This window comes from Xenopus laevis, chromosome 5L (genome assembly GCF_017654675.1).
Source record: "Xenopus laevis strain J_2021 chromosome 5L, Xenopus_laevis_v10.1, whole genome shotgun sequence".
In the NCBI taxonomy this organism is placed as follows: domain Eukaryota; kingdom Metazoa; phylum Chordata; class Amphibia; order Anura; family Pipidae; genus Xenopus; species Xenopus laevis.
Genome location: NC_054379.1, coordinates 98,097,883 through 98,111,782, shown reverse-complemented (window position 1 = coordinate 98,111,782; position 13,900 = coordinate 98,097,883). Strand labels below are relative to the sequence as shown.

At 38.1% G+C, this 13,900-nt stretch overlaps 1 protein-coding gene across 1 annotated transcript in view; it reads right to left on the bottom strand.

The window, feature by feature from the left end:
- The window catches only part of lmbrd1.L (LMBR1 domain containing 1 L homeolog), a 75,312-nt gene extending 64,147 nt beyond the window's left edge, over positions 1-11,165 (bottom strand). Inside the window, 2 exon segments of the mRNA NM_001088967.2 lie at positions 4,806-4,982; positions 11,090-11,165. Of these exon segments, the coding sequence (NP_001082436.1) occupies positions 4,806-4,982; positions 11,090-11,149 (237 nt within the window). The 5' untranslated portion in view covers positions 11,150-11,165.
- Positions 11,166-13,900: the final 2,735 nt, after the last annotated feature.

Sequence of the window (13,900 nt, the reverse complement as noted above, 5' to 3'; positions counted from 1 at the left end):
GGGCAGACAATTACTTTCACTTTTTTTATTCTGCTCTGCTCTCCCAACATTCGACCTCCCTCCTTACCATTTAATTGTATAAACAGTGCATGGGCATGTGCATAAGGGTCCTCACGCTGGTGCATTAACAGGATTTTAAGATTAACAATATTATTGTAATTAACAGTGTTCACAAAATGGCACCTGCTTGCTGTGATTGTGAATTGCCAGACTGAGGGAAACTAAATTTAAATTATTTCAATAGTGTAAGTAAATTTTATTTTGCTTGACTTACATGAAAAAAAATAGGACTTCTTAGGGTGACAGGTCCCCTTTAAAGAAGCAGGAAAAGATGAAACACTGGGGGATGACAGTTTTTTTGACAAAAAAATGGGGGGAAAACTTTACTGCAGGCTACTACACCTACTTTTTCCAGAGCACTGCCATTTTCCCACTTCCAGGTATCACTGATTCAAGCTAAGCACATGCACAACAGTAAGCTCTGAAACAATATTTTCTATACTGCTCATTCACCACCCAGCCCTGAGAATCTAACCTAGCCACAAAAAATATTTTTTTTTTTTTTTTTTTAATTGGGGGATGCCCAAATTGGCACTCCCAGTGTCCTTAATGTACCAGACATATTTCAGTTTTTCAAACCTGAAGAATACAAAATTGCTTGCAGTACTGATTAAACTAGGGATTTCTCATTTACATGCTGCCAAGTCAACCAAACAGATTTCAGCTGTGAGGGAACACTGGGATTTATAGTTCAATAAAATCACAGGTCAGATAACCCTAAACTAGATGCACTTAATACAAAATACACAAATTCTTTAATTTATGAACATATCCTACACTGAAACTCTTCTATATTTATTTCAAAGCATTGAAGATCTTTTTATTAACATACAACAATGCTTTACAAAATACAATTTTAGTTTATTCTCCTGAGCTAGGTAAGTTAACTTTATATCTAGGTCCCATGAAATGAAAACTATGTCATCCAACTGGTGCAGCTGTAGGATTATTACATTTATTCAGTGGAAAACAAGTGTATTAGTAACTGAATAAATAGGATAATCCCACAGCAGCACTAGTGAGAGACAAGTATGTTCTTTGCATATGTAATCAATCCATGAACTTCACCTTTTGCAGTAAATAACAGCTTTAAGTCTTTTGGGGTAGGTATGTTGAGCTTTGCTGTTCAAAAGTGGTTTTCCAGGCAGATTTACTCCAGATTGTTCAGGTTTGTTGGATGACTCCTGTGCACCTTTGCTTTCAAATAAAGTCATAGATGCTCACTAAAATTTAATTCAGGTTACAGTTTCCTTTGTAACACTACATTATGCATTAGAAGGATGTGATTATTTAAAATAATTTAAAGACTAAGTGGAAAATGAATTATCCTTCAACCATACATGTTCAGAAGTGTATTTTTGAAAGTTTAAAGAGAAAGAATAACAATTTACACATTTGGGATGCCAAAAGTTAGGCATCCCAAAGTGATTACTTTTACTTACATTACACCCCGGGCTGGTGCTTCTATCAGCAAAAAACAGCACTGGCTCGAGATTCTTCTAGCGAGCAAATTCCTCGGGGCAATAGAGTGAAATAGCCGGCTATAGCATGTGGATCGCTCTGTGGTGCTTGCTAGAAGAGCCCTGGGCCAGTGAAGTTTTCTGCTGATAGGAGCACTGGCCCCGGGGTGTCAGGTAAGTAAAAGTAATCACTTGGGGGTGCCTAACTTTTGGCATCCCAAATGTGTAAATTGTTATTCTTTCTCTTTAAACTTTCAAAAATAGTGTAAAAATGGTATTCCTTCTCCTTTAAAATAGGCAATTTATTTAGATAAGCTATGAAGTCTTCTCAACTGTAACACAAAACAAAAAAAAGAAAGAAAAACACTGGTTTGCTAGTAAAGGAAAACTATATCCCTAGAAATTGCAGGATCTTTTAAAGATATTTTGTACAGTAGATGATTTTTTGCAATTTTACACCGAGGAACAATATTGTTAAATTATTGCAATATTTGCCTGCACAGTGTATAACAGAGTGGTGAATTGCTCCCCATCTTTACTTCGGAGAGTCCCAGCACTTTTAAACATTACACAGCTTTTTCAGTCAGTGTACACAGTGACCCCACTTTTTTTGTCAACAGGGTTGTTATATTCAATAAAACAGTCAATATTTAAAACAATGTTTAAAGAAATACAATCTTTTTATGAAAAATATATGTATACAGTAGTATGTTCAATTGGATAATCCCATATAGAAAAACCCCCTGCTGGCTTGTATAAGGTACCATGCCATTATACAAGCCAAGGGCATGCTACATGCTACGTTACATCAGCCAATGAATAGTGAGTGGCATGTCACGTCTTCTTGTAATTATTACAGCCTACATGTTTCTTCTACCAGGTGATTACTGGCACATAGAACATCACAAAATGGTGGTGCAAGTTGAAAGATATTAAACGACAAATTTTGTAATATTTTTTTTATTTACAGCGACTCAAATTACCAGACACACACAGTAAGCCATTCTCGGGAGCTTCAGTGCTGGGAATAATCAGCACTTACAAAGTAGATATCCAAAAACAGGACTGGTACACAATGTAAATTGTGTATATACCTCTGTGGTTTGTTTTGTCACAGTAAACCACAAGGGTAGATACCCATAATGAACTGCATCTATGTGCTGGTCCTGTTTTTTATTATTTTATTTATTTTTTTTTTACAGGTCACAGGTCAGGTCTTATTATGATATAAATTATCTATTGGTAAGTATTCAGTGTGAATGTATTGTTCTACTTTAAATGTGTTGTGCCTTACAGAGCATCTTAAAAAGAATGAAAGGGTGCAGTAAAGCTATAGAAGGATAACTCATTTTGGTTGATATGGATTAATAATAGGGACTATATCAGGAGCCCTTGTATAAGACTCACACTACAAACATCAAGCTAAAGAACTAACATTTATCATTTAAGTAAAAACGGGGATTGCATTCTTTTAAGTAAGTGTTTAAATGACAAATTACGGAGCATAAAAACTAGACCAAGAAGCTATATATCTATGTATAGTGCTAAAGATAGACACATTTAATTTACTGGGGCTCATTTATTAACACTGGGCTGATTTGTACATGGGCATTAAACCATAGAAACCAATTAGTCATTGCTTTCATTGTCCAGCCTACAGCTGGCTGAAAAAAACAAACATTTGATTGGTTATCATAGGCTACTGTCCATGTACAAATTTGACCAGTGTTTATAAACGAACCCCACGGTTTTGACAAGATTCATCAAGCAAGAGTACATAATATCACCTCCTTAATATTAAGCAAGCCATATACAGGTTGACCAAAGCTAAACTGTAGCTTATGTATGTAAACCTATTTATTTGTTAGATTATGTCTATTTACTACAGGAGAAGAAGTAGGCATGGAGCACAGACTTGATACTTACATGTGAAGACATTTGTATTTCAATGAACTTTCTAACTAGCTCTGCAACTTTATACATAATACAAAAATATAAAAATAAAAATAAACCCTAGTTGGCTTTAAAGAAGGCTTGGCAACATCACGTCACTGGGGAAGTGCAAGTTCTTGGACAACCTCCCACAAACACCCATCAAATCACTTATCTGCTACACAGACTGTTGCTCTTCTCCTTCAAAAAAAAAAATCTACCATCCCTGTATACAGTTTGCTAAGCACCCCACTGCCATTTTCTTTCTTATTCACATGTGTCCCTTGCATTAGTTGTATGGGGGGAAATCCATAGTACTGAAATCTCAGATAAGTTCTGTATAGTAATGCAGTAGCTCAAGTCCACAAAGAAACTTGAAAGCATAGAGAAAAAGCGGTGGAGAGGCACTAAGCAAGTAGTACCCTGACTGGCGCATTTTTGAAGCAGAGAGCAAGTCTGGGGGTAGCAGGTGAGCGACAAGAATCATTGGGGTCTGCTTAAAAGGGTGGCTCACCTTCAAGTTAACCTTTAGTATGTTATAGAATAGCTAATTCTAAGATAATTCTTTTTTTTATAGTTTTTGAATTATTTACCTTCTTCTGACTATTGATCTTTCAAATAGGGGTCACTGACCCCATCTAAAAAACAAATGCTCTGTAAGGATACACTTATTTATTATTATGGCTACTTTTTTTATCAGTCATCTTTCGGTTCAGGCCCTCTCATATTCATATTCCAGCCTTTTATTCAAATCAGTGCATGGTTGCTTGGGTATTTTGGACCCTAGAAACTAGGCTGCTGAAATGACAAACTTGAGAACTGCGGACTAAAAAGTTAAATAAGTAAAAAACAACAAATAATAAAAAAATTAAGACAAATTGCAAATTGTCTCAGAATATCACACTCTACATCCTACTACAGGTTAATCTAAAGGTGAACAACTAGGCCTTTAACAATTTGGCATGCCTCAACACCCCTCATCCTTTCTAAAGGCTACTGCCATTCCATCTCTCAGCAGAGCCACCCCCAAACATATATTTCCTATATCTTTCAAGGCACAGTTTAGGTTATGTGTTTCTCAAACTGAGAAGAACTAAAGTGGATAACAATTTCCTTTAATAAACACAGGTTATTTTCACAGTTTAATCTTCAATAAATGACCACCATTAACACCATGTCTTTCATAGAGACATATGAATATTATTTCTCCAAAATATCCCTTTACAGAAAATAACAGTAAAGGTCAGCTTGAATTCTTTCATGCTTTGTTTTATATTTCACAAAAATAAAAGCAATAAATCCCACACGTTGGTGCAAAGAAAAACAATTAGTAAAACATAAATGACAAACTACCTTGAACGTTCCATTATGATTCTTCATAAAAGAAACAAGAAAAATGTCCACAGGCAAAAGTGCTGAAGTGATAAGTGCAATAGCTAGTGATGATATCGCTGTTATAGTTGAAATCACTTCACTTTCCTGATGGCTTTGGTATTTTCGGACATAAACCCAGCAAAAGGCCAAAATAGCCTGAAGAAACAAAACAAAAAAATCAATCAATCAAGCAGATTAAATTAATGGTGTAATCAAAAGAACTGCAGTGTTAGCTTTCAGCTTTTATTCTTTCCTTGCTTTTTTTTATTTTTAAAATGATAGCGATACACATGAGTAGTTATTCTTGCAAACTATTAGTTTGGCATCTAGATGTATAATTATACATGGCCCAAGTTATCAGTCTAAAATAACCTGCACAAAAATAACTAATTTCCAGCAATTAATGTATAGGTGGTCTATTGAGAAGATTAGCACCTTTGTAAGTTTCTGGATGACAACTAGTTGTTAAACTCAGCATCTTTGCCTATAATAAATAACTTTAAAAGTAAATTGAGCATGTCATAAGCATTTTACCAGTCTACATTGCTGCTAAAGGAAATGTATATGCAGTTTTCCACAATTAAACAAGTGCTAAGATTATGAATTTAAAATATGGTGCACAATTCTGCAAACACTTATTTTGAGGTGTCTACAGCACAACAAAAGTGGGTTACAGATAAATATATTCTACAGGTATAGGATCTGCTGTCTGGAAACCAGTTATCCAGAAAGCTCAGAATTATGGCAAGGCAGTCTCCCATAGACTCCATTTTATACAAATTATCCAAATTTTCTCTGTAATAATAAAACAGTACATTTTACTTGATCTCAACTGAGATATAATTAATCCCTTATTAGAGGCAACTTCAGCCTATTGTGTTTATTTAATGTTTACAAGTGGACCTAGGGTATGATGATACAAATTAAGAAAAGATCCATTATCCAAAAAACCCCAGGTCCCAAGCATTCTGGATAAGAGGTGCCATACCTGTACAGAGAAAAAGGGAATCATTTTAAAAAAAAAATTAATTATTTTATTTAAATGGAGTTGCCTTTCTGTAATTTGGAGCTTTCTGGATAACTGGTTTCTGGATAACAAATCCCATACCTCTACTTTCACTTATTCATATTACTGGCCCTATGAAAACATTAGGCAAAACGTATCTGTGGTTTGCCCTTTCTTGCACTAAGTATGGCATTAACTGAAACTGGATTTAATTCCTGGTTCAATTTCCTGGTTCATACAAGTGGCTTATTTACCAGTCCACTGATAACCTCTCAAAGCCTAATAAAAACTGTAGCTGGGGGAAATTATTTTTTTAGTTTCTCAGAGGACTGGTGATTAGTACAAACCAGGAAGCAATAACGGGACTTGCTTTCACTTTGTTTTATTCCTTAACATAAATGATTGAGCATAGTGCCCCTTTAATATACATTACAACCACCATTATTGCATATAAAAGGAGGAGGGTGGGTGTATGGCTGTGAGAGAAAACTGACATCAAGGAAGGAATGGGTGTGAGTTAGGGTTGTCACCTGGTCAGTATTTTACTGGCAGGGCTGGTAAAAATGATTTAAACGCATAGGAAAACCAGTATTTTTTTTTAGAAAAGCTAGAAACTCTAGTGGGAGTTGGAAGAGGAAAAGGTGAGAGAACAAATAGAGGTAATGTTGAAGCAGTATCCATTCCAGGGGCAAAGGCATGATTGTCTGTTGCTTAAAGGGATAATGTCATGGGAAACCGTGTTTTTATTAAAAACGCATCAGTTAATAGTGCTGCTCCAGCAGAATTCTGCACTGAAATCAGTTTTTCAAAAGAGCAAACAGATTTTTTTTATATTCAATTTTGAAATCTGACATGGGGCTAGACATATTGTTAGTTTCCCAGCTGCCCCTAGTTATGTGACTTGTGCTCTGATAAACTTTAGTCATTCCTTACTGCTGTACTGCAAGTTGGAGTGATATCCCCCCCTCCCTTCCCCAGCAGCCTAGCAAAAGAACAATGGGAAAGTAACCAGATAGCAGCTCCCTATCACAAGATAAAAGCTGCCTGGCAGATTTAAAAACAACACTCAATAGTAAAAGCCAAGTCCCACTGAGACTGATTTAGTTACATTAAGTAGGAGAAATAACAACCTGCCAGAAAGTAGTTCCATCCTAAAGCTGGCCATAGACGCAAAGATCAGATCGTACTAATCGAGGATTCATACGATTTTCGGACCGTGTGTGGAGAGTCCCGACATTTTTCATCCGATGGAGATCGGTTGTTTGGTCGATCGGACAGGTTAAAAGATTTCTGTCGGCTGCGGGTAATACTGTATACATTCTAGTATAAGCCGAGTTTTTCAGCACCCAAAATCTGCTGAAAAAGTCTACCTCGGCTTATACTAGAGTCAGTATAAAAGTTACCTAGCTAGGTACATGGGCGTCCACAGAGGGGCAGTGCCGCTTCCCCCTTTCCCGGCCGGATCTTCCCCTAGCTGCCTGTCCGCCCTCAGTGGAAGTGCAGGGCAGTTTCGGAACAGCAAATTTTTTCGCGTGTGCACTAGCGGTGCCCGCATGCATGCACCCTAGCGTTGTGCTGTGCACTGACGCACATGCACACATACAGGGGAACCGGAACGCCGGAGCAGCAAGGGGGGGCGGAAGGGGGCCCAGGGCCGGTAGCCCCAGTGGGCCCCATGCCCCCCAATCTGACCCTGGGTGAGGGGGAGCCAGGGCGGGAATGAAGTTGCAATGAATGAGGCTGCAAGAAGAAGTTAATGGGCGCTCTCGGTGGACAACTGGCCCAATTGGCTAACTGACACCCACTCCTGCCTGCTGCCTTTAGGGACACCGCATAGCCCGGGGGACTCGGACAGGTGAGTGGCTCCTTATTCTTAAGTTACTCGGGTGCAGCTGTGGGGGGCATGCCTGGGCCTGCTTGGCATGTTGGGATGGGACAGTAGCACCTTAGCTTAGTGTTGTTGCTGTTATCTCTGGCACGGTTTTTGGATACCAAAAGAAAGGTGATTTAGTCACTGGTTAAAATAAAAATGTCCGACCGAGTTATTTGTCGCTTTATATGCACAGTTTTATATAGCAAGTATATAGTATAGGTATGCAATTGAACAGGTTAATCTGTCATTTTTCACCCAAGGCTTATACTCGAGTCAATAAGTTTTCCCAGTTTTCCTAAGTAAAATTAGGTACCTCGGCTTATACTCGAGTATATACTGTATCTCTGCATGTATTGCCGATCGTACAATTTTCAGAGGGAGACTGTCACTAGCTTTGGTCGGACATAACTTTCGTATGATTGCTGTCAGGGGCAGAACATCGGCTGATCTGTTCTTTTGTACTTTATTTTATCGGAATGGTTAGTGGCAGGTCGGAAGATGGGGAAGAACGATTGTACGATGATTTGTACGATCGGATCTTTGTGTCTATAGCCAGCTTAAAGTGCAGGCACAAGTCACATGACTGGGGCAGCTGGGAAACTGACAATATGTCTAGCCCCATGTCAGATTTCAAAATTGAATATAAAAAATCTGTTTGCTCTCTTGACAAATTGTATTTCAGTGTAGAAGTCTGCTGGAGTAGCACTATTAACTGAAAAAAAAAACATGTTTTGCCATGACAGTATCCCTTTAAAGGAAAACTATACCCCCCAAACAATGTAGGTCTCTATTAAAATATACTGAGTAAAACAGCTCATGTGTAAAACCCTACTTCATGTAAATGAACCATTATCATAATAATGTACTTTTTTAGTAGTATGTGCCATTGGGTAATCATAAATAGAAAATTGCCATTTTAAAAAATAAGGGCCGCCCCCTGAGATCGTAAGATTCACTGTGTACACATACAAACCACATGTAAGGTCACATGAGCCAATTAACAGACAGAGTTCTGCCTTTTGTTTCAACACTTCTTCCTGTTACAGTTAGAGTTGTAGTATTTCTGGTCAGGTGATCTCTGAGGCAGCACAGATAGAGTCACCAAATGGTGGTTCAAGGCAAGAGATGTAAAAGGGCAATATTTATGTAAATATATATTCCAGTTTGGTAAGATTCTTTAATATGTCATTCAATTTGATATAAACTATCTGTTGCTTAAGTATTCATTTTGGGGGTATAGTTTTCCTTTAAGGTTTGAGGAGGCTAAGAGATCCAAAAAAAAATGTATACAGCTGCAAAGTGCCTTGGAGAGTGAAGGGTGAATATGCTTTGCTGGTTCCACTGGGGGGCGCTGCTGAATTTGCTCAATGCTCATATCTCCTTAGGTAATAAGAAACACTTGCAGCACCTGATTGCTCGAAGGTCAGAAAGTCATTTGCGCAAGGTAACCCTATGTATGATTACCTGTATTTTGAAAGCACAGAGATACAGCTGTTCCTGCATACAGGGCTTGGTGTGTGTGTGTATATATATATATATATATATATATATATATATATATATATATATATATATATATATATATATATATATATATATATATATATATAATAAAGTCAGCAGCCTAGTAGGTTCTTTTATAACAGTGATTCCCACAAGGGTCGGTGCCCCTGTGCAGGCAGGAATCCTGGGCTTTCAATAAATCCTAAACATCAGGCTCCTTTACATTCTGTAAGGTCACTGTCTGTTGGGATGTCGCCTTTTTACACAACACTAGGGTTGTCAGTGTAACAGATAGTGACAGAGAAGGAGGTTTGATGTAAAATAGTTATTGGAAGGAATAGAAACTCCTAAACAGGACACTGCCTTCAAAAAAATATCCCAGCCTTTCTCACTTAGGTACTGCATTGGAACAGCAGAGCAGTCATTTCCAACACAAAAGTTTTACACAAGTTACAAGGTTTAGGCTTTTGAATATAAAGCAAAAATTAACAGCTAAGCATGAAATTCAGCAACATATATCGGTTTTACACAATACTGCATTTTTAACTCCATTGGTAATATTGTAGGCAATTTTACTATTGTGTCCAAGCCCAGATTCTGAGTATTCTGTCAAATGTCAAGGGGGCTACTGTAAGTTCCCACAGACAGTCACTATGTAGTGGGCTTTTTGGGCCTCTGTGTACAGGTATGGGATTTGTTATCTGGAAACTCATTATCCAGAAAGCTCAGAATTACAGAAAGGCCATCTCCCATAGATTCCATTTTATCCAAATAATCTAAATCTTTTAAAACCGATTTCCTTTTCCCTGTAATAATAAGACAGTACATTGTACTTAATCCAATCGAAGATATTATTAATCCTTATTAGAGGCAAAACCATCCTACTGGGTTTATTTAACGTTTACATCATTTTCTAGTAGACTTAAGGTATAAAGATCCAAGTTACAAAAAGATCTGTTACCTGGAAAACCCCAGGTCCCAAGCATTCTAAATAACAGGTCCAATACCTGTACTTGAAATGCCAGGGCCTATTTTGAATCCCAGTCCTAGGCTGATTGTGCCCTAATAATTTTAGCCATCGTGTGTGTGTGTGTCCCATATCGACTCTTGAATGGTTATTTTTATTCAACTCAAGATGTTCTCAATGTCAACACAATGTTTTTGGTTGTTTGGCTTTTAGCCAGCCTAAACAAAAGAACCCCCCTATGCCCGTAGTCAGAGGGTAACAGGATCAATGGCAGTATTAGAGTTAGGACCAGACAGAAGATAACATAGAGCAGTGGCAGTGTTATTGGAAGGAAGGGTGGAACTGTACTGGGAGTGAATTTAGAGCAATATAGGAAAAGGGAGAAAAGGGGGTATTGCAGAGACATGGATTTTAATAGTTAATCTGTTAAAAGCAATATCTGTCTGTGGCCCATGTCTATTCTCTACAGGCTCGACCTGACTACTAAAACAGTGTAGCTAATGTCAGCTCTTCATCAGCCAGGACTCCAATTCCCATAATGCCTCGCATGATTCTTCAAAGGTATGTTAATTGTAGAACACGCGAGGCATTGCTTGAACCCGAGTCTTGTCTGAAAGAGAATAGAAGACTGCTGCTACTACATTGTTTGAAGTCATGAAAAGCAGTGCAGAGAACAGATAATGACATACACTGTTTTCAGCAGCTCTGGAACTACTACTACTGAATTATGTATTTTGGAAAGTTCCATTGAAGAGAGGTGTATTTACTATACTATATATACATAATATACATTGTCACACTGTTACTATAGCATATAGGCTTATAGCCCATGCCAAGCTATGTATAATTTCGTCCCTGAGAGCTGCTACATAAACAAACACCCACCCGCCCAATGCTTCACACCCAGCGCCTACCAGTAATAGCACCCCGAAAATGCACCATCCTATCAACAGCTCCGTGCTCCCCGTCGCCATTTCTCCGCTTCCTGTTTCGCAGTGCACATGAGAGATCCCGTGATCGCAGAATATAGAAGCCAACCAATGGCCGTGTAACTGGCTGAATCGATAGCCAATAGCTATTCAGAGCGCTGCTTTGACCCGCCCTGTTACGCTCAAGGGTATATTGTCTGAAGAATCTTGTCAGCTGCAAAGGGACGGATCCTTCTAAGGGGAAAGCGTCCTGTTGCCATAGCAACTAAATGTATCCGAAATGGCAACTTTTATTTGTACTACTGGGGGAAATTTGTCGCAACCACTTCATTCTAATATCATGAATTCTGTTAGTGTGCCTAATTTGAGAACTGAGTTTGGTTTTAAGAATGCAGCCTTTGTTTTGTACGTAATTGATACTGGATTAGTAGCTCCCCCTATAGAAAAAAGGCAATTTACTTATTAGTTATAGAGTTTAAAGAACTTTCTACTTATGGTCATAAAAGTTAACTTCTCAATAAACTTTTAAAACGTTATAAATATTCCAATAATACGCTAGCCTTTCAGTTTATATCCTTCATGGATAGGGTTGCCACTTTTTTTTGAAAAAAATACCTACCTTCCTATTTTTAATGACATTTCCCCTATTAATAACATTGGGATCAAGCTTAATTTTTAACGGCCAGGCCAGTAAAATACCGGGCAGATGGCAACCCTATTTTATTTTATTTTAAATGACTAGGCTTCCAAATTCCTAGTCTACCACTTTCTGGCCTAGATAAAAGTATGTAGATCAGCGCCTATGGCAATGAAGAAAGCAGAAACCCAAAAAAATGCGGCAAGTTTAAATATTGCGAAGGCACCCGGCGTTAAAAATGTTCACTTAGGTGAACGTTAATTCTCCGTTAATAGTAGTGATACATGCAGTTGGTTATTTATCTCCAAACAGTGCCTCAGGCGGCGGATGGGCCAGGATCGCCCCTGATGGTTTTATCGTAGAGTCTTCCACTCAGGGGGATGCTTTTGTCTCCTTTATAAGCAGTGAAGTGAGAATGCAACTGAGAACTATCTATGATTCGCCAGAAATCTCATTCGCAGGAACATCTCCAATTTACTAACAGGCGTAGAGGACTGCCACTAGCGCAGTTTCATGCCCTATCGCCAGGTGAATTTTCACTCAGGCAAACTATCTTTACTCAGCAAATTCACTAAAGTGTGAATTTTACAGAACGTTACCTCTTTTGCCAGTGTTTCCTTTACCACCTTAGACCTGGCGAACTGATAAGATTTAGCTTCATCCTTGTCTTTCTAATGTCATTGACATCGTATTCTGTATGCAGAAAAGTCATAAAGGTATTAAAGATTTCTTCCTCAACCATTTAAGGGGGATGCCACATTTGTTTTAGGGTGGGTTTATGTCTAGGGCATAAGATGATCTGTTTTTTGTCTTTATTTTGCTTCCTTGGACATTTGTAATAAAAAGTGGCCACTTCAAGCATTTGCACCAACATCTCTAATAAAGATGTACCTGCCCTATTCAAATTGCCCTAAGTGTAAGAGTACTAACAAAGGTTTGTTAGTGAAAGATCGCTATGAAATGCTCAAGCTGACTAACTAACGAAAGTGAAAGTTCGCCAGCTTTCGGTTGCCGAGACGCAGCTTCGCATTTTAGTGAATTAGCGTAGTGGTAACTAATTTATGCCTGACGAAGTGGCACGAAGTGTGGCAAAGTGTTCCCTGGCGAAAATTCGCCCTTTAGTGAATTTGACCCCCTGACTCTTCTGTAACTGAAATGGGAGCAGACATGTGGAAATAAGTAGAGTTTCGTATACAAAACAACAAACATTAACTTCATCAAAGCTGCTTTGTTAAGTGGGAACTAGCATGGAAAGTGTAGATTAACTTGATCATTTCAAAAACTAAACTGGGGGCCCTGACCACCAATATTTTTTTATTTTTTTATTAACATGTGGGAACCATAGCCACCAATTTTTTTTTTAGTGTGTGGACTGTGGGGTGGGGAGGGCAGATCTGTAGGTGGGGCTTGTGGTGGGCGCAGCCCAGGGGGCCCTGGAAATTTTTTTCTGATGGCGGCCCTGTATACCAGTAGTTATGCACTTATAATAAGAAGTCCGCTCGTTTTATCTTGTGAATGTACAGGCTCTAGTGAATGATCATTGAAAGTGAATGCTCTTTATCTGCAATTATTACCAATGTTGCACAACTTTTCATTGTGTTGGCTTATTTTAAGCTCGCCTGTACTCCCCCCATTAATGAACAGGCCTCCCTTAATCTGATATAAGAACCACATGGTATCATTTATTTATTTATGTTTTCAGATATACCATAGTATAAATTAGTAAGCAAGCCAGCAACATCATTTATTAATAGATTTATTGTAATAGTTATAAGGTAATTACCTTTTTCCTTTATAAGGATGCTATTGATGTTGAATATTACATTAAATTCTTCATTTTATTATTTGAGCTTTCTTCTCAGCTGTTTTTAGTCACAGTTTGGAAACCAACTTGAATATTTTAAAATCCCAAGCCTAACAGCTGCACAACAAAGAATGTAAAGAATTTAAAAAAACACAAAACATCAGAACTGAAGACCGATTACAAATATTCTTAGAATACTACTATATAAAATACTACTATATAAATCATCAGGGCCGCCGTTAGAAATCAAAATTTTCAGGCCTGCATGGGCCCTGCCCACCCTGCCCAAGATCCCGCCCACTACACATCACAGTTAAAATACCACACAGACATCACCGCTAAAAAAGGTAACCCC